General features: G+C 61.1%; 1 protein-coding gene across 1 annotated transcript; it reads left to right on the top strand.

Moving 5' to 3' along the window:
- The first annotated feature begins 25 nt into the window (after positions 1 to 25).
- On the top strand, positions 26 to 13727 carry CCDC25 (coiled-coil domain containing 25). Its single transcript, XM_084262277.1, has 9 exons — positions 26 to 129; positions 3082 to 3129; positions 4309 to 4348; positions 6594 to 6645; positions 7332 to 7407; positions 7961 to 8064; positions 9715 to 9917; positions 11491 to 11536; positions 13109 to 13727. Exons 1-9 carry the CDS (start codon positions 105 to 107, stop codon positions 13136 to 13138), a joined length of 624 nt encoding a protein of 207 aa, XP_084118403.1. The 5' UTR covers positions 26 to 104; the 3' UTR covers positions 13139 to 13727.
- The last annotated feature ends 6347 nt before the right edge of the window (positions 13728 to 20074 follow it).

Below are 20074 nucleotides of genomic sequence, written 5' to 3'. Positions count from 1 at the left end.
GTGCGCATGCGCAGTGGCCTTTCCCGCCTCCCCGCTCTCGCCTGACGGGCGGTGGCTGGAGCGGGAGGGCGGCAGCGCCGGGCCGGGGGCCGGGCCGGGCCGCCATGGTGTTCTACTTCACCTCCAGCGGTGAGTGGGCGGCGGCAGCGCGGGCCGGGGGCCGGGCGTCAGGGGGGAGCCGTGCCGGGCCCTGCCCGGGGCCTCAGGCAGCCGCTACCGCCGCGCCCGCCTGGCCTAGGCCGCCCCGCCGGGCCCCTCAGCGCCTGGGCCGGGCTGAGCGGGGAGTCAGTTGTAGGAACTGAGCGGGTCCCTGAGGCGGGGAGAGGCCCCCTGAGGCGCGGCTGGGGGCTCCTCGGAGGGGGAGGGTGCTCAGAGCACCATCCAGCCCGGTGTCTCCAGGGATGGGGCCTCCCCCACCTCTCTGGACACCCTCAGAGTGAAGAACTTTGTCCTGACACCCACCCTAAATCTCCCCTTTCCCAGTTTAACCCATCCCCCCTGGTCCCATCACTCCCTGCCCTGGGGAACAGTTCTTCCCCAGCTTCCAACAGGCATCTCTCAGGTCCAGCCTGGCCTTGGACACCTCCCAGGAGGGGGCAGCCACCCCCTCCCTGGGCACCCTGTGCCAGGGCCTCACCACCCTCCTAGGGAAGAATTTCCTCCTGACATCCAATCTGAATCTCCCCCCTTCCAATGTAACCCCATCCCCTCATCCTGTCACTCTGTGCCCTGCTAACAATCCCTCCCCAGCTTCCCTGTGGCCCCTTCAGGGACAGGAAGGGGCTGTAAGGTCCCCTGGAACCTTCTCTGCTCCAGGCTGAGCCAGCCCAGCTCTCCCAGCCTGGCTTCACAGCAGAGCTGCTCCAGCCCCCTCATCATCCTCATGGGCTCCTCTGGCCCCTCCCCAACAGCTCCATGTCCTCCTTGTGCTGGGGACCCCAGAGCTGGACCCAGCCCCCCAGGTGGGGTGTCAGGAGAGCAGAGCAGAGGGGCAGAATCCCCCCCAGCCCTGCTGCCCACGCTCCTGCTGCTGCAGCCCAGGACACCATCACCCTGCTGGGCTGTGAGAGCTCATTGTCAGCTCAGGTGGAGCTTCTCACCCCCCAGCACCCCGAGTCCTCTGCAGGGCTGCTCCCCAGCACAGCCTCTCCCAGCCTGGGCTGAGGACGAGGAGGAGGAGGAGGAGGAGGAGGGTTGCCCTGACCCAGGGGCAGGACCCCCACTTGTTCTTGCTGAACCCCCTGATGTTCCCCTGGGCCCTTCACTTCTCCAGGGGTTTATTCCCCCTCGCCCAGTGTCTCCACAAGTGGTTTCTGTCGCTGCTCCCCTGGCTTCCAGAGCTGGAGTTCTCTGATGGGAAGGACTGGAGTGTCCTCTGGATTGTCCCCTGGATGTGGCAGGGTCCAGTCCTGAAATCAACCTGTTCTCACCACTTGTGGGCAGGGCTGGGGGGGTTTCCTCCCTCTCTGCTGTGGAAGGTCAGGCCCTTTGCACACCCAGTGAGCAGATGCTCTGGCCACGTCCCTCCTTTGGTCTGAGCCTCTCATGGAGACGTTTCTGCTGCTAAGGGAGCTGCTGGGGAGGGGTTCTGAGTGTGTTCCTGGCTGTGAGCCTTTCTGGGGGGAGAAAAGCACCTGATGCAGCACCTGGTAGGGTAACCTGGGGGTTCCTGGGAGCAGAGAGGTTGTAGTTCACCCTGCTCACCGTGCCAGGGGTCTGCTTTACCTGTGCACAAGAGTTCAGCCAGGATCAGGGGTTGGGGTGGCTCCAGGGCTGGAGGGAGACTCCCCAACCTCTCTGGGCAGCCTGGCCCAGGGCTCTGCCACCCTCCCAGCACACAAGTTCCTCCTCAGGCTCAGGGGGAACTTCCTCTGCTCCAGTCTGTGCCCACGGCCCCTTGGCCTGTCCCTGGGCCCCCCTGAACACAGCCTGACCCCTCCTCCTGAGCCCACCCCTCAGGGGTTGCTCAGCACTGAGCAGATCCCCCTCAGGCTTCTCTTCTGCGGGCTGAGCAGCCCCGAGTCCCTCAGCCTCTCTGCCCAGAGATGTCCTGGTGGCCTCAGCACCCCCACAGCCCTTTGCTGTCCCCTCTCCAGCAGCTCCCTGTCCTTCCTGCCCCGGGGAGCCCAGCCCCACACCCCCTGTTCCCCATGAGGCCTCCCCAGGGCAGAGCAGAGGGGCAGGAGAACCCCCTGCCCTGCTGCCCACACTCCTCCTCATCCCCCCAGGATGCTGTTGGCTTTCTTGGCCACGTTGCTGGTTGTGCTCAGCCTGGTATTTGCTCTTAGTCTTTAATTTGTGCTTCAGCCTGGAGAAGAGGAGGCTGAGGGGCGACCTCATGGGGGTCTGTGGGTTCCTGGTGAGGGGGAGAGAAGGGGCAGGTGCTGATCTCTCTCCTCTCTTTGGGGACAGGGACAGAACCCAAGGAAACAGTGTGAAGCTGCCAGGGGAGGGTCAGGCTGGGTGTGAGGAGGAGGTTCTGTCCTTAGAGGGGGGTCTGGGGCTGTTACAGGCTCCCCAGGGAAGGGGTACCAGCCCCAAGCTGGGCTGAGGGCAGGAAGCATCTGGATGATGCCCTCAGTGCCACCTCTGACTGGGCTGGGCCTGTGTGGAGCTGGGAGCTCCAGGGGTCTTATGGATCCATCCCAGCTCAGGAGATCCTGGGATTCTGGGATTCCATCCCTGGGGGAGGTTCACAACAAGTGAGGGGTTGGCAGAGGAGCTGTTTCACTCCAGGCTACACAGAGAGTTAATCCCAGACCCAAAAGACAATGTCACCCTTTCTGGCTCAAGGAACAGCTTTCTGGGCAAAACACCCACTGCGTGCTGAGGGTGTTTGGCCCAGAAAGCTGTTCCTTGCTGGGTAATTCCCATGGAAAAGCCATGGAAACACCACTTCCCAAAGAAACATCCAGGATAAAACCTGGAGGAAACCCAAACCAACCTTCCTTTGGCAATGAGGAGAGAGATGGGATGGGGTGGAGCAGTTTTCATCCTCATTCCAGTGAGCTGGAGAGGTTGATGTGTTACCCCAGTTTACCCAAACCCCTTTTAACTGGTGTTCTCCTTTCTGTCCCCCAGTTGTTCCTTCTGTTTACACCATTTACATGGGAAAAGATAAGTATGAAAGTAAGTACCTTGTGTAATGGTGCCCCAGGGCTTCAATGTGGATCCAATTGAGGTTGAGGGGGAGAGGGAAGGGAAAGGAACCAAAACCTCATGGGTTGGGATAAGGAGAGTCTACTGGGACAGCAAAGAGAGAGAGATAATAATAATAACAGGACTTTATGGCAAAAAACATGAGACTGGTGACACACAATGTGGTTTCTCACCAAACCACACAGCTCAGAGGTGTCCCAAAACCAGACCATCCCCAAACCTGCACGTCCTGGAGCTGCCTGATCCTCCCCCCACCAGCCTCTCTTTATGCTGAGCATGAAGTAATTGCCATGGAATACCCCCTCTGGCCAGTTCATGGAATCCCAGCCTGGTCTGTGCTGGGAGGGACCCCAAGGGTCCCAGAGCTCCAACCCCCTGCCACAGGCAGGGACACCAACCTCCAGGCCTGGAGCTACACAAGGGTGCCCAGGGCCCCAGCCAACCTGGCCTTGGACACCCCCAGGGATGGGGCACCCACCCCCAGGGCTGGGGACTCAGCCCCCTCCCTGGGCAGCCTGTGCCACAGCCCCACAACTCTGCCAGGGAAGAACTTTGCCCTCCCAGCTGAGCTGACCCTGCCCTGGGGCAGCTTGAGCCCATTGCCCCTTGGCCCATCTCCTGGCCCCTGGCTGCAGAGACCATCGCCCACCTCTCTGCACCCTCCTGGCAGGGCAGGGGAGGTGGGGAGAAGGGCTCCCCTCAGCCTCCTCTTCTCCAGGCTCAGCACCCCCAGCTCCCTCAGCTGCTCCTCAGAGGATTTGCCCTCCAGCCCCTTCCCCAGCCTGGTTGCCCTTCTCTGCACTCGCTCCAGGACCTCCCTGTCCTTCTGGTGCTGAGGAGCCCAGACCTGGACCCAGTTCTCTCTCTCTGCTGAGCATTTTATACCCAGGTGCCTGTCCTTTCCCTCACAGTGAAGGTGACACTTCAATAATTGATGGGAAATCCTGTGTGTGTCTCTCTCTCTCCAAAAGTGTTACTGTGGCTATTTCAAAGACTTGCCCTGAAAGTCTTTCCCCATTAGGTGGATATTTAAAGAACCATTTTCACCTAAAACCTTCACAATTCCATACTGGAGGGATTCCTGCTCAGTGGGGTTTGTTATTAATGAGCTCCTCAGCTTTCCTTCACTGATGGCTTTTATCCCCACAGATGAAGACCTAATAAAGTATGGCTGGCCTGAAGATATCTGGTAGGTACTGAAGCTCCCCAGAACTCATTCCTGTCTGTTGGGTGGGTGAGGTGAGAGGTTGTAAGGACAGCAGCTCTGTGCATAGATGCTGGTGTTCTGGGGTGTGAGTGCTGAGGAAATGAGCAGAGCTGAACCAGGAGGGCAGCTTGATAATCTAAGAGAGCAGCTCCTGGATATCCCTGTGCATGGACAAGCAGGAAAACAGAAAGACTAACAGAGGGACAAGTGTGGGACATGAGAAAGCACCTGGAGATGGAGCCAGAAGGTTTCTGTGCAGCAGCCAGTGCTGCTGGTTGGTTCCCAGTGTGTTTTCCTCTGCCTGAGCTGTGGGCATGTTGCAGCCTGCCTGGTAAAACAGCCATCACCAGCTCAGGAGTTGGAGTGAGCAGGAACACTCCTGGCTTGTGTCAGACACAGTGTGGCCAGTGGGTCTGGGGAGGGGGTTGTGCCCCTGGGCTGGGCACTGGGGAGGCTGCAGCTCCAGTGCTGGGTCCAGTTCTGGGCTCCTCAGCATCAGAAGGACAGGGAGGTCCTGGAGCGAGTGCAGAGAAGGGCAACCAGGCTGGGGAAGGGGCTGGAGGGCAAATCCTCTGAGGAGCAGCTGAGGGAGCTGGGGGTGTTGAGCCTGGAGAAGAGGAGGCTGAGGGGAGCCCTTCTCCCCACCTCCCCTGCCCTGCCAGGAGGGTGCAGAGAGGTGGGCGATGGTCTCTGCAGCCAGGGGCCAGGAGATGGGCCAAGGGGCAATGGGCTCAAGCTGCCCCAGGGCAGGGTCAGCTCAGCTGGGAGGGCAAAGTTCTTCCCTGGCAGAGTTGTGGGGCTGTGGCACAGGCTGCCCAGGGAGGGGGCTGAGTCCCCAGCCCTGGGGGTGTTTAACAGGGGGGAGATGAGGTGCTGAGAGATCTGGGGCAGCACAGGACAGGGGTGGTTGGACTCCAGGAGCTCAAAGGGCTTTTCTAACCTTCTGACTCTGTGTATCTGTGTCAGGGGCTGATGTTTGGGGTAGAAGCTCTGTCTGCTCTGAGCAAACCCTCCAGAGCTGCAGGCAGGCCAGCAAAGGGAATGCTCTGACACACTTCAGTTACCTTTGGCTGGCAGAATCTCCTCAGAAAGAGGAAAAACAAGCAAAGGGGAATTCCCATTCCCACCACCAGCACTTGGTTCAGCTTTACTGGCTGGGTTAGTCCCCAGTCTGAGCTGCTTTGTGAGAGTTTCCTTGCTTCCAGGCACTGTTGTGCAATCCAGATGTGTCCCAGTGTCTGCCCTCTCCTTCACTAACAGTTCACTAACAAGAATCACCTCCTGGGTTCTACTCCTTGCTCTTCAAGGTGACCTTTGCCAGATGAGCTGAGGGGGTTTGGTGGAACCAGGGGGGGTGAATAGGTCGTATCTAATGCTCTCCTGTGAGGATGTTTTGTCAGCAGTCAGGCACCAGGCAAGGGGATATTGTTTCCTAGCAGAAGAGATGGTAGTTCAGCTGACTTGCACTTTGCTGCAGCAGTATCTGGTTCCTTCTCTGTCTCATGTCTCCCATCACCATGTAATTCAAGGTGTATCTACACTCTTATTTAGGGCTGACCTTGAGATTCTGAAGGGTGATGGGATACTGGGCTCCATCAGCAGAGGGGTGGCAGCAGGGACAGGGAGGGGATTGTCCCTCTCTGCTCTGCCCTCCCCAGCTGGAGTCCTGTGGCCAGTGTCCCAACACCAGGAAGATGTGGGGCTGTTGGAGAGGGGTCAGAGGAGCCACAGAGATGCTCAGGGGGCTGGAGCAGCTCCCCATGGAGAGAGGCTGAGGGAGCTGGGCTGGGTCAGCCTGGAGAAGAGAAGGCTGTGGGGGGACCTCAGTGCAGCCTCCCCGTCCCTGAAGGGACCCCAGGAACAGGAGGGGAATGGGCTTGTTAAAGGGCAGAGCCTGGCAGGACAAGGGGCTGGAGTGAAGCTGGAGGAGGGAAGGGGGAGAGGAGAGACTGGGGGGAAGTTCTGTGCAGAGAGAGTGGTGAGGGGCTGGAAGGGGCTGCCCAGAGAGGGGGTGGGTGCCCCGTCCCTGGGGGTGTCCAAGGCCAGGTTGGCTGGGGCCCTGGGCACCCTTGTGTAGCTCCAGGCCTGGAGGTTGGTGTCCCTGCCTGTGGCAGGGGGTTGGAGCTCTGGGACCCTTGGGGTCCCTCCCAACCCACCCCATTCTATGATTCTATGATTATCACCATCTCTTCCCCTCTATTAAACATGTTTCTTTGTTCTTGTTTAGGTTTCATGTGGACAAACTCTCCTCAGCACACGTGTACCTTCGGTTACACAAGGTAATGCCCTGACACAGGGTGTAAAACACTTGTGTAAGAGCTTTGCACACCCATTCCCCCGCAATTCCTGTTCCTGAGACCACTTTTACTCATGGGAAGTGTTAAAATCTGCTGGGTTTCCTGGGGGTGGGGGCAACCAGCGGTGGGGGGAGGGTTAATTTACACCCTCCTTTACCAGATAACCTGGGGAAGGGGGGGAGAAGCTTAAGGGTGGCCCAAGAGAACAAAGAGTCCAGAGGAGGGACAGAGATGCTGAAGGGCCTGGAGCAGCTCCCCTGGGAGGAAAGGCTGAGGGAGCTGGGGCTGTTCAGCCTGCAGAGAAGAGCCTGAGAGGGGATCTGATCCCTGGGGATCAAGAGCTGAAGGGTGGGACCCAGGGGGCCATGGGCAGCCTCTGCTCAGTGTCTGTGGGGACAGGACAAGGGGCGATGGGCTCAAGTTGGAGCCCAGGGAGTTCCCCCCAATGTGGGGAAGAACTTGCCAGTGAGGGTGAGGGAGCCCTGGGACAGGCTGCCCAGGGGGTGTGGAGTCTCCTTCTCTGGAGAGATTCCAGCCCCTGTCCTAGGGACCCTGCTTGGGCAGGGGGTGGGACCCCATGGGCTCTGGGGGGCCCTCCCAACCCCTGTGACTCTGTGACCAGTCCCTGCAGCATCACAAGCTGCTCACTTTGCCTTCCTCTGTCACAGGGGCAGACAGTGGAGGACATTCCCAAAGAGGTTTTGATAGACTGTGCCCATCTAGTGAAGGCAAACAGCATCCAAGGTAATGCCAGTTCCCAAAAGGTCAGTCTGAGGTGCTTGTGTTCAGGGTTTCCTGTCCACATGAGCACGTGGCTGGGCTTTTTTTGGGACCAAACCACCCATGGCATTCCTGCCATGGTGTTTCCTGCCAGCACACATGGGTCTTACAGGAAGCAGATGCCTCTTGCAGCTGCTGGGGCTGCCCCTTACGCTTCCATCAGGAGGAATTTCATGCCTCTTCACTCAGAGCCAGGGAGACCTCGTGCTCTCTTCTCCCCCACCACCTTGGGGCCCCCCTTCCATCCTAATCTCCCTTCTGGCAAAGCCTGTCTCCATCTGGAGTTGGTTACCATCCCTGCAGGGCTCATGTTACCACTGAAAAGGACGTTGTGGGCTTCTTCCCTTTCACCTTAAAACCCTGGGAGGGCTTCTCCTGTTTCTTCTGCCTTGCCCAGCTAGGAATGCTTGTGACAGGACTAAGCACTGGTCTTGGGGTGTGTGGAAGCCTTGGAAACCCCATTTTCAGCTGGGAGAGAATGGAAATGTTTCCCTCCTCTTTTCTTTTTCTCTCCTAGGTTGCAAGATGAACAATGTCAACGTGGTTTACACACCATGGACCAACCTGAAGAAGACAGCAGACATGGATGTGGGGCAGATTGGCTTCCACAGGCAGAAGGATGTAAGTGTTTGCTGCCAGGCAGACCTGGAAACACCATGCTCTGCCCTAAAGCTGTGGGAATCATCCACTCCTGAAGCACTACAGAGATCCCAGGTGTTTGGAATGGCCTGGATGGCTGGGCCCAGGGAGCTGTGGTGGATGGAACAAGATCCAGCTGGAGGACAGTCACGAGTGGCATCCCCAGGGCTCAGGGCTGGGGCCAGTTCTGTTCAACATCTTTATGATTGAGTGCTCCCCCAGTCAGTTTGGGGCTGACACTGAGCTGGGAGGAGCTGTGGGTCTGTCTGAGGGTGAGGAGGCTCCTCAGAGGGGTCTGGCCAGGCTGGAGCCACGGGCTGAGCCCAAGGGGCTGAGGTTGAACCAGGCCAAGGGCAGAGTCCTGCCCATGGGACACCCCGACCCCCAGCAGCACTACAGGCTGGGGCAGGGGGCTGGAGAGCTGCTGGGGAGAAGGACCTGGGGGTGTGGGGGGACTGGGACTGCCCAGGAGCCAGCAGTGTGCCCGGGGGGCCAGGAAGGCCAAGGGCATCCTGGCTTGTGTCAGAGCCAGCGTGGCCACAGGGCCAGGGCAGGGCTTGTGCCCCTGGGCTGGGCACTGGGGAGGCTGCAGCTCCAGTGCTGGGTCCAGTTCTGGGCTCCTCAGCATCAGAAGGACAGGGAGGCCCTGGAGCGAGTGCAGAGAAGGGCAACCAGGCTGGGGAAGGGGCTGGAGGGCAAATCCTCTGAGGAGCAGCTGAGGGAGCTGGGGGTGCTGAGCCTGGAGCAGAGGAGGCTGAGGGGGGACCTCATTGCAGCCTCCCCATCCCTGAAGGGAGCAGAGGAACCTCTCCCCAGGGAACATAACACTTAAATCATTGTGTAGCTCAGCTGCTGGGAGAGAAGCCTCTCTAGGGATGTGGTTTCTTGACTGAAACAAGCCTGTACCAGGGCAAGAAGTACTAAAACAAGTGGCACATGACCTTCTCTTCCCAAAACGGTCTGCAGAGACCTGCCTCCTCCTCTGCAGGAATCAGCAGAGCCCAGTTCTCATCCGCTGGCCGCTTTGTTGGGACCTGGGCCAAGAAACAACTTGTGTACTTAGGGATGCCTGTTAGCTACATGCTCCAGAGTGTAGGGAGCAGACTTCCTCTTGCTCTTACACAACCTGCTGAGTAGGCCTTGGTGGCAGCAGTTTTCCTTGGCATCTGTTATTGTGGGATTGAGCCATGTGTGGGACCTCACTGCAGCCTTCCCATCCCTGAAGGGACCCCAGGAACAGGAGGGGAATGGGCTTGTTAAAGGGCAGAGACTGGCAGGACAAGGGGCTGGAGTGAAGCTGGAGGAGGGAAGGGGGAGAGGAGAGACTGGGGGGAAGTTCTGTGCAGAGAGAGTGGTGAGGGGCTGGAAGGGGCTGCCCAGAGAGGGGGTGGGTGCCCCGTCCCTGGGGGTGTTCCAGGCCAGGTTGGCTGGGGCCCTGGGCACCCTTGTGTAGCTCCAGGCCTGGAGGTTGGTGTCCCTGCCTGTGGCAGGGGGTTGGGGCTCTGGGACCCTTGGGGTCCCTCCCAACCCAGCCCAGTCTATGATTCTATGTGTGAAGTGAAACCAGGGTGTTTTCTTTCTGTGGAATAAAAATGTCTCTCTCTAAGGATCACAGTTCTTTGCCCTCCCAAGGTGAAGATGCTGACAGTGGAGAAGAAGGTGAACGAGATCCTGAACCGCCTGGAGAAGACCAAAGTGGAGCGTTTCCCAGACCTGGCTGCTGAGAAGGAGGCCCGGGACAGAGAAGAGAGAAATGAGAAAAAAGCCCAGATCCAGGAGATGAAGAGGAAGGAAAAGGAAGAGATGAAGAAGAAGAAAGAGCTGGAAGAACTTAGGTAAGTAGAGGAAAAAAACCCAACTGAACTCGTGGGGTTTTCATGAGGGAGCTGGGCTGGGTCAGCCTGGAGAAGAGAAGGCTGTGGGGGGACCTCACTGCAGCCTCCCCGTCCCTGAAGGGACCCCAGGAACAGGAGGGGAATGGGCTGGTTAAAGGGCAGAGCCTGGCAGGACAAGGGGCTGGAGTGAAGCTGGAGGAGGGAAGGGGGAGAGGAGAGACTGGGGGGAAGTTCTGTGCAGAGAGAGTGGTGAGGGGCTGGAAGGGGCTGCCCAGAGAGGGGGTGGGTGCCCCGTCCCTGGGGGTGTTCCAGGCCAGGTTGGCTGGGGCCCTGGGCACCCTTGTGTAGCTCCAGGCCTGGAGGTTGGTGTCCCTGCCTGTGGCAGGGGGTTGGGGCTCTGGGACCCTTGGGGTCCCTCCCAGCCCAGCCCAGTCTGGGATTGATTCCTCAGTGCTGGGAGTGAGACATGGGTCAGCAGTTTCTCTTTGAGTCTCCCCAGCATTACCCAGCGTTCAGCTGACCTGCTCAGATGTCTGCACAGCCCAGTGATTTCCTTTGTCTTTAGAATAAATGCATTTCCTCTCTTTCTCCTAAAAATAAACCCCAACCCTTTGAACCATCCTGAATAGAAAAGACTGTGTCCTTTAAATCCCATCCCTAACTGGGATGAAACAGGGCAGCTCCTTGCCTCTCTCCATCCCTGGGATGGGACTGATCTCTTCTGGCTTTGCTGGAGGTTTGGAAAGCACCCAGCCTTGTCTGGAGCTGCTCAGCTTCCTCTCCCATCACTGGTGTTAACTGAGAGCCCTGTGAATCCTCCACCCTTCAGACACAGGGTGAGGGGTGGTGGGGGGGTTTTGAAATATCCTCCTGACCTTTCTGGCCACACCACAGCCTGTGTGAGCTCGTTCTGCTGTACTGACAGGCCCCACACAGCCCTGGCTGCCCTCAAAACCTCTCTGCTGAGCTTTACTAAGTCCTGTTTATCTGTAGACAGCAGGAATTAAGAACCTCAAGTTTCCTGAGCTCAGAAAGTTTGGAGGGGGGTGGCTCAGAGGGGGAAACCAAGCCAAGGAGACATGGTCTGTGCTGCAGAGTCAGGGGCCTGCCTGCTTGTTTAACCTTGCCCCAGAGCTGCCTCTTGGCTGTGCCCCAAAGCAAAGGCTTTTCTACCTCCTGGGATGATTTTAAGCTGGTAGTTCCAGAAGCAAAAATGTGGAGGAGTCTGTGTAGTTCCAGGGCTTTGCTTGTTTTAATTAGCCAGGGAGTTCAAGGGGTGCAAATGCCTCCATTCAGAGAGGAGAACAAGAGAGGAGAAGTTGCTTTTCTGGTAATCAGGGCACAGAATCCCAGAGCATTTGGAGCTGGGAGGGACCTCTGGAGATCATCTAGTCCAAACCCCCCTGCTAGAGCAGGATCACCCAGACTAAACCCCCCAGAGACACATCCAGATGTTCTCCTCCAGAGAAGGAGACTCCCCACCCTCTCTGGGCAGGTCCTGGTTTTATCCCAACGCCTCTTTGCTGGGGGGGTTGTAAACCTGTTGCTCCAAATAACCTCCTTTCTCTTCCAGGAGCTACTCCTCACTGATGAAGGCTGAGAACATGTCCTCAAATCAGGTAAGACACCCACAGAAACCTTTGGGCAGGTCGTGGGTGCTGCAGCCTCCTGCCTTGCAGTGTGCTCCTGGTGACTCCCAGGGTGACACAGGGCATCTCCTCCACACTTCCTCAGGGAAGGATGGTGTCTGGGCACAGGAGATGGGGGTGAAATCCCCCCCAAGTTCATGAGTTGAGCTTTAAGTCAGGCTCTGGATTTGATTCTCTGTGGGAGCTCTCTGGATGTCACCCTGTCTGCTGGCAGAGATCTCCCTGTGTACCCCACCTTGTTCCTTCATGGAGAAGCTGGGGAGGGGGGACAAGAAGTCAGCTGGGGGTGTACAGACAGCAGTTTGGGAACTGGAACACAGGGGCAGGGACTTGGAGGGATGTGTTGCAGAGGGGGCAGCCCTGGGCTGTGGCAGTGGAAAAGCAGCTGGAGAGGAGGGAAATGAGGAGGAGGATGGTCACAGGCTGAAGGAACAGAGAGGTCCTGGTGTGTGCCTGTGCTTTGCCTGAGGTCTGGCACGTCAGCAGCTTCCTCCTTGGTGGGACCTTGGGCAAAGGGATCTGGGAGCTCCTCTGAGAGAGCCCCAGTTTCAGATCCACCTCCTGCACCCTGCTCCTTGACTAACCCTTTGGAGAAGTCTGTGGGTCTCAGGAATTCCCCATTCTCCTCTTGCTCAGCACCCAGATCCCTCTGAAACCTGAACTGGGCTCGAAGGACAAGCTGCTCCTGACACACACAAGCAGCTTGTGCCCAATTGGTGGTGCTTGTAAGGGAGAAGGGAGGGAGAAATGCTCTGTGGGACCTCTCCTCCTCTCCACACCCGACCCCCACGTGATGCCAGGCTGCTTTCCTGCTCCTGGGCTGGAAAGAAACTCAGTCTGGGGAGAGTCTGTGCCCTGGGGGCTGAGGTTGAACCAGGCAGAGGGCAGAGTCCTGCCCATGGGACACCCCGACCCCCAGCAGCGCTACAGGCTGGGGCAGAGCGGCTGGAGAGCTGCTGGGGAGAAGGACCTGGGGGTGTGGGGGGACTGGGACTGCCCAGGAGCCAGCAGGGTGCCTGGGGGGCCAGGAAGGCCAAGGGCATCCTGGCTTGTGTCAGAGCCAGCGTGGCCACAGGGCCAGGGCAGGGCTTGTGCCCCTGGGCTGGGCACTGGGGAGGCTGCAGCTCCAGTGCTGGGTCCAGTTCTGGGCTCCTCAGCATCAGAAGGACAGGGAGGTCCTGGAGCGAGTGCAGAGAAGGGCAACCAGGCTGGGGAAGGGGCTGGAGGGCAAATCCTCTGAGGAGCAGCTGAGGGAGCTGGGGGTGTTGAGCCTGGAGAAGAGGAGGCTGAGGGGAGCCCTTCTCCCCACCTCCCCTGCCCTGCCAGGAGGGTGCAGAGAGGTGGGCGATGGTCTCTGCAGCCAGGGGCCAGGAGATGGGACAAGGGGCAATGGGCTCAAGCTGCCCCAGGGCAGGGTCAGCTCAGCTGGGAGGGCAAAGTTCTTCCCTGGCAGAGTTTTGTGGCAGTTCTGGAATCCCACCAAACGTCCCCATTTCCCCCCTCACCCTGCACAACCACCCTGATTTCTCTCTCTCCCCACAGGATGGCAACGACTCTGATGACTTTATGTAAATAAAGTCTCTCCTCTCTCAATCACAAGGCCATTTTCAGATGTCTTAATGTGTCACCATCGCTAAGAATGCCAAAAAAACCCCCACACCACCCTCCCCAAAACCCAACCCCCAACCCAAGAGAACTCTGCCTCCATCCCTGCAGAGCCCAGTTGGTTCTCCTGGCAGCTGAACCAGCTCAGTGCCACGGACACCAGGAAGGTGGAAGAAACCAGGAATCACCTTGAATTTCTACAAAGCCACTGGTATTTATCCCAGGGAAAGGGGGATTGGTGTGGCTCCTGTGGGATGGGATTTAAAGGAAACACAACAAATCCATGCTGGATCTCACCCCTGTCCCCACAGCAGAGCGCTCCACCAGGGCTGGTTAGCATGGAGTGATGAGAACCCCATGACTGATCTCCTGTTCTTCCTCCCTGGAGGGAAAAATCCAGCCAGGAGGAGTTGTTTCAGAGAGCAGCTCAGCCTGGCTGGGCTGCAGCTCTCCCTTAAGCCCCCTGAGGTGGTGCTCTGGATGATCTGTACCAGCTGGCTGTGGTCTTTCTGGCAGCACCTGTAGATCTGTCACGATTAAACTCATGTCGTGCTGGTAAGGAACCTGCTGGAGTTACCCTGGTGTGATCCCAAGGGGCTGGGAGGGCCCCTGGAGCAGCAGGATGGGGCTGAGCTGAGCAGGGGGGGTGATCCCAAGGGGCTGGGAGGGTCCCTGGAGCAGGGGGGGTGATCCCCACTCCCACAAGGGGCTGGGAGGGCCCCTGGAGCAGCAGGATGGGGCTGAGCTGAGCAGGGGGGGTGATCCCAAGGGGCTGGGAGGGTCCCTGGAGCAGCAGGATGGGGCTGAGCTGAGCAGGGGGGGTGATCCCATGGGGCTGGGAGGGTCCCTGGAGCAGGGGGGGTGATCCTCACTTCCTTGCTGGGAGGAGGAAGAGGAGGGTGGGCTGTGCATCCTCCTGCTGCCCCTGTCCTGTCCTGCACCTGGGGTGCCTCCAGCTGCTGCCACCCCACACCCTCCCCAGCTCCCCACCTGCTCCACCCCCCTGGGGCTGGTGGGGAAACTGAGGCACGGGGCAGCGCCTGGTTTCCCATCCCCTCAGCCTGCCCCTGGCTGAGGCAGGGAGGGGGCCCGGAGTCTGGGAGGCTCCCCAGGGCACGTCAGGGGGCGAGGAGCTGGGGGGGACACACCAGCCCCCCCTCCTCCCCACCATCAATGGGCCCTTTGAGGGCCGCGGGCGTTGCCGACCTGGGGCCAGGCCCGGAGCCGGCCCTGCAGCTGCGCCTGTTGTGCTTGGCCAGGGCCCCTGCCCGCCCCTCCCAGGGGTGGGGGGACGGGGGGGGCCCCTCTGCACGGCTGCTGGGGGGTCGTGTCCCTCAGCACCCCAAGCCTGGGGTCAGGGTCTCCCCCAGGACCCCAAGTTTGGGGTCAGGGTGTCCCTCAGCACCCCAAGTCTGGGGTCAAGGTGTCCCTCAGCACCTCAAGAATAGGGTCAGGGTCTCCCCCAGCACCTCAAGGGTGGGGTCAGGGTCTCCCCCAGCACCTCAAGAATAGGGTCAGGGTCTCCCCCAGCACCCCAAGTCTGGGGTCAGGGTCTCCTCCAGGACCCCAAGTTTGGGGTCAGGGTGTCCCTCAGCACCCCAAGTCTGGGGTCAAGGTGTCCCTCAGCACCTCAAGAATAGGGTCAGGGTCTCCCCCAGCACCTCAAGGGTGGGGTCAGGGTCTCCCCCAGCACCTCAAGAATAGGGTCAGGGTCTCCCTCAGCACCCCAAGTTTGAGGTCAGGGTGTCCCTCGGCACCTCAAGAATACGGTCAGGGTCTCCCTCAGCACCCCAATGGTGGGGTCAAGGTGTCCCCCAGGACCCCAAGTCTGGGGTCAGGGTGTCCCTCAGCACCCCAAGAATAGGGTCAGGATCTCCCTTAGCACCCCAATGGTGGGGTCAGGGTCTCCCCCAGCACCCCAAGGTTGGGGTCAGGGTGTCCCCCAGCACCCCAAGTCTGGGGTCAGGGTCTCCCTCAGAACCCCAAGTCAGGGGTCAAGGTGTCCCTCAGCACCTCAAGCATCACTGCATTGGGGTCAGGGTCTCCCCCAGCACCCCAAGTCTGGGGTCAGGGTCTCCCCCAGGACCCCAAGTTTGGGGTCAGGGTGTCCCTCAGCACCCCAAGAATAGGGCCAGGATCTCCCTTAGCACCCCAATGGTGGGGTCAGGGTCTCCCCCAGCACCCCAAGTCTGGGGTCAGGGTCTCCTCCAGGACCCCAAGTTTGGGGTCAGGGTGTCCCTCAGCACCCCAAGTCTGGGGTCAAGGTGTCCCTCAGCACCTCAAGAATAGGGTCAGGGTCTCCCCCAGCACCTCAAGTCTGGGGTCAGGGTCTCCCACAGCACCCCAAGCATCACTGCATTGGGGTCAGGGTGTCCCCCAGCACCCCAAACATCAGTGCTATGGGGTCGAGGTGTCCCCTAGCACCCTGAGAATGGGGTCAGGGTGTCCCCCAGCACCCCAAGCACCACTTCCATGGGGTCACTGTGCCCCTCAGCACCCCGAGCACCTCTGCCATGGGGTCAGCATCCCCCCCTTGCCCACCCCACTGCCCCACGGGGAGAGGGGGGGAACCCCTGTCCCTGCACCTTCTTCCCAGCCCAGGGGAGGGGGGAAGGGGGGAAGGGGGGTGGGGGTCACCCATCCCAAACCTTGGCCCAGGTGCTGCCTGATGCTCTGCTCGGGGTTTGGGGGGGGGGGGGTTGTGGGCTGGACACCCCCCAAATCCTACCTGCTTTGGGGGAAACTGAGGCACGGGGTGGCAGGGGGCATGGCTGAGGCTCTGGGAACCCCACTGCTGGGGGTGGGTGCAGGTTTGTGGGGTGCCCACACCTCCCCCAGCCCCAAAGAGGTTTGCAGGATGCCCATGTTCCCCTCCCTGTCCCAAAGAGGTTTGTAGGGTGCCCACATTCCCCCCCCAACCCCAGACAGGTTTGTAGGGTGCCCCCCCCCCCAAACAGGTTTGTAGGGTGCCCACACCCCCCCCAGCCCCAGACAGGGTTTTAGGGTGCCCACATCAACCCCCCCAGCCCAAGACAGGTTTGTAGGGTGCCCACACACCCCCCACCCAGCCCCAGGCAGGGTTTTAGGGTGCCCACATCAACCCCCCCAGCCCCAGGCAGGGTTTTAGGGTGCCCACATCCCCTCCCCAGCCCCAGTGAGGTTTTAGGGTGCCCAGATTCCCACCTCCAACCCCAGACAGGTTTGTAGGGTGCCCACACCCCCTCCCAAACAGGTTTGTGGGGTACCCACACCCCCCCCAGCCCCAGACAGGGTTTTAGGGTGCCCACATCAACCCCCCCAGCCCCAGACAGGTTTGTGGGGTGCCCACACTCCCCCCAGCCCCAGACAGGGTTTTAGGGTGCCCACATCAACCCCCCCAGCCCCAGACAGGTTTGTGGGGTGCCCACACTCCCCCCCAGCCCCAGGCAGGGTTTTAGGGTGCTCACATCCCCTCCCCAGCCCCAGTGAGGTTTGTAGGGTTCTCACACACCCCCCAAACAGGTTTGTGGGGTGCCCACACTCCCCCCAGCCCCAGGCAGGGTTTTAGGGTGCCCACATCCCCCCACACCCCCCCCTCCAGGTTTGTGGGGTGCCCACACTCCCCTTCCCCACCCCCTCCCCCAGCCCAGTTTGTAGGGTGCCCAAATTCCACCCCCCCAGCCCCATCCCTTGTCACCAGCGTGGGACCTGGGTGCCCCCCCCCAGCACCCCACGACATGGGGGGGGGGGGGTGGTCTCAGGGCTCTCTCCTGACCCCACAGCCCCGTCAGTGTAACGAGCTGTCAGGTCTCTGCTCCCACACCCCCCCCACCCCCCCCTCAGCCCCAGCCCCCACAAACCAGGGCCGGGCTGTGTGGGGCCCTGTTAACACCCAGACCCCCCCTCACCCCCCCCCTCACCCCCCTCCCACCCCCCCTCACCCCCCTCAGCCCCCCCACCCCTCAGCGCCGCCGTGAAAACAGGAAACTCGGCTGCCAACAGCAACAGCCCGGCCGGGGGGGGCAGGGCCGGGGGCACTGGGGGGGGGGCTGGTTTGGGGGGGCAGCCAGAGCCCCCCCGGCACCGCACTGGGGGGGGTCCAGTTTGGGGGGGCAGGAGGGCACCCCCGGCACCGCACTGCGGGGGGGGGCTGGTTTGGGGGGGCAGGAGGGCACCCCGGCACCGCACTGGGGGGGGCTGGTTTGGGGGGGCAGGAGGGCACCCCCGGCACCGCACTGAGGGGGGGGGGGGCTGGTTTGGGGGGGCAGGAGGGCACCCCTGGCACCGCACGGGGGGGGGGGGGCTGGTTTGGGGGGCAGGAGGGCACCCCCGGCACCGCACTGGGGGGGGGGCTGGTTTGGGGGGGCAGGAGGGCACCCCCGGCACCGCACTGGGGGGGGGGGGGGCTGGTTTGGGGGGCAGGAGGGCACCCCCGGCACCGCACTGGGGGGGGGGGCTGGTTTGGGGGGGCAGGAGGGCACCCCCGGCACCGCACTGGGGGGGGGGGGGGCTGGTTTGGGGGGGCAGGAGGGCACCCCCGGCACCGCACTGGGGGGGGGGGGCTGGTTTGGGGGGCAGGAGGGCACCCCCGGCACCGCACTGGGGGGGGGGGCTGGTTTGGGGGAGCAGCCAGAGCCCCCCGGCACCACACTGGGGGGGGGGTCCGGTTTGGGGGGGCAGGAGGGCACCCCCGGCACCGCACTGGGAGGGGGGGGGCTGGTTTGGGGGGGCAGGAGGGCACCCCCGGCACCGCACTGGGGGGGGGGGGCTGGTTTGGGGGGCAGGAGGGCACCCCTGGCACCGCACTGCGGGGGGGGCTGGTTTGGGGGGCAGGAGGGCACCCCTGGCACCGCACTGCGGGGGGGGCTGGTTTGGGGGGCAGGAGGGCACCCCTGGCACCGCACTGCGGGGGGGGGCTGGTTTGGGGGGGCAGCCCAGAGCCCCCCCACGGCATCACATTGTGGGGGGGGGGTCTGGTTTGGGGGGCAGCCCAGAGCCCCCCCATGGCACCACACTGGGGGGGGGGGGGTGTCCGGTTTGGGGGGGGCAGCCCAGAGCCCCCCCCCCGCGGCATCACATTGGGGGGGGTGTCCAGTTTGGGGGGCAGCCCAGAGCCCCCCCGGTTCTCCCTGCTGAGGCTGGAGGGGCCATGGGGGGGTTGGGGGGGCACAAGGTGTGGGACCCCCTCAGGGACCGTGTCACACGTGTGTGTGTGTGTGTGTGTGTGTGTGTGTGTGTGTGTGTGTGTGTGACTCTGCGTGTGCTCACGTGTGCACAGGGACCCACACCCACCCTGCACACTCACACACGTGTGCACAGACTCACACCCTGCACACACACACACACACACACACGTGTGCACAGGGACTCACACCCACCCTGCACACACACACACACGTGTGCACAGGGACCCACACCCACCCTGCACACTCACACACGTGTGCACAGACTCACACCCTGCACACTCACACACACACACACACACATGTGCACAGGGACTCACACCCACCCTGCACACACACGCACGTGTCCACATGCATCCACATGTGTGTACACACATGTGCACAAGTGCACAGGGACTCACACCCTGCACACTCACACATGTGTGCACAGACTCACACTCACCCTGCACACACACACACATGTGTGCACAGGGACTCACACTCACCCTGCACACCCGACCTGTGCACACTCACACACTGACTGATGCTCACACATGCACATGTGTGTACACACGTGCACAGGGACTCACACTCAGCCCTGCACACTCACACACACCGACTGATGCACACGTGTGTGCACCGACTCACACCCACCCCTGCACACCCAACCTGTGCACATTCACACAGGGACTCACACCCACCCCTGCACACCTGATCTGTGCACGCTCACACACCAACTCACACTCACCAGTGCACACGTGTGCACACTCACACACACCCTGACTGATGCTCACACATGCACACGTGTGTACACGCGTGCACAGGGACTCACACTCACCCCTGCACACCCAACCTGTGCACACTCACACAGGGACTCACACTCACCAGTGCACACGTGTGCACACTCACACACCCTGACTGAGGCTCATGCGTGCACACGTGTGCACACACATGTGCACTGACTCACACTCAGCCCTGCACACCCGACCCCTGCACACTCACACACCAACTCACGCTCACCAGTGCACATCTGTGCACACTCACACAGGGACTCACTCACCAGTGCACACGTGTGCACACTCACACACCCTGACTGAGGCTCACACATGCACACGTGTGTACACACATGCACAGGGTCTCACACTCAGCCCTGCACACCCAACCTGTGCACACTCACACAGGGACTCACACTCACCAGTGCACACGTGTGCACACTCACACACCCTGACGCTCATGCGTGCACACGTGGGCACACACATGCACACTGATGCTCACACGTGCGCAAGGACTCACACTCACCCCTTGCACACCCAACCTGTGCACACCCACACGTGCTGAGACGCTCAGCAGTGCACACGTGTGCACACCCACACGCTGCCACACACACACGTGTGCACACCCACACGCTGTCACACACACGTGTGCACACCCACATGCTGACAGAGGCTGTCACACACACATGTGCACACCCACATGCTGTCACACACACGTGTGCACACCCACACGCTGGCAGAGGCTGTGTCACACACATCCCCACCTGTGCACACCCACAGACTGTGTCACACACACGTGTGCACACCCACACCCTGAGACGCTGTGTCACACCCACGTGCACACACCCACACTCAGCCCTGCACACGTGTGCCCCTCACACACACATGTGCACTGTCCCACGCGTGTGCAACACCCCCCACCCTCACTTCACCCCCCCACACCCCCAACCCCCCCCCCCCAGCCCCCTCCCCAGCGCAGGAGCCGCCCA

This window comes from Gallinula chloropus (assembly GCF_964237585.1).
Source record: "Gallinula chloropus genome assembly, chromosome: 3".
Taxonomy (NCBI): Eukaryota; Metazoa; Chordata; class Aves; order Gruiformes; family Rallidae; genus Gallinula; species Gallinula chloropus.
This window is presented reverse-complemented; position numbering and strand designations above follow the sequence as displayed.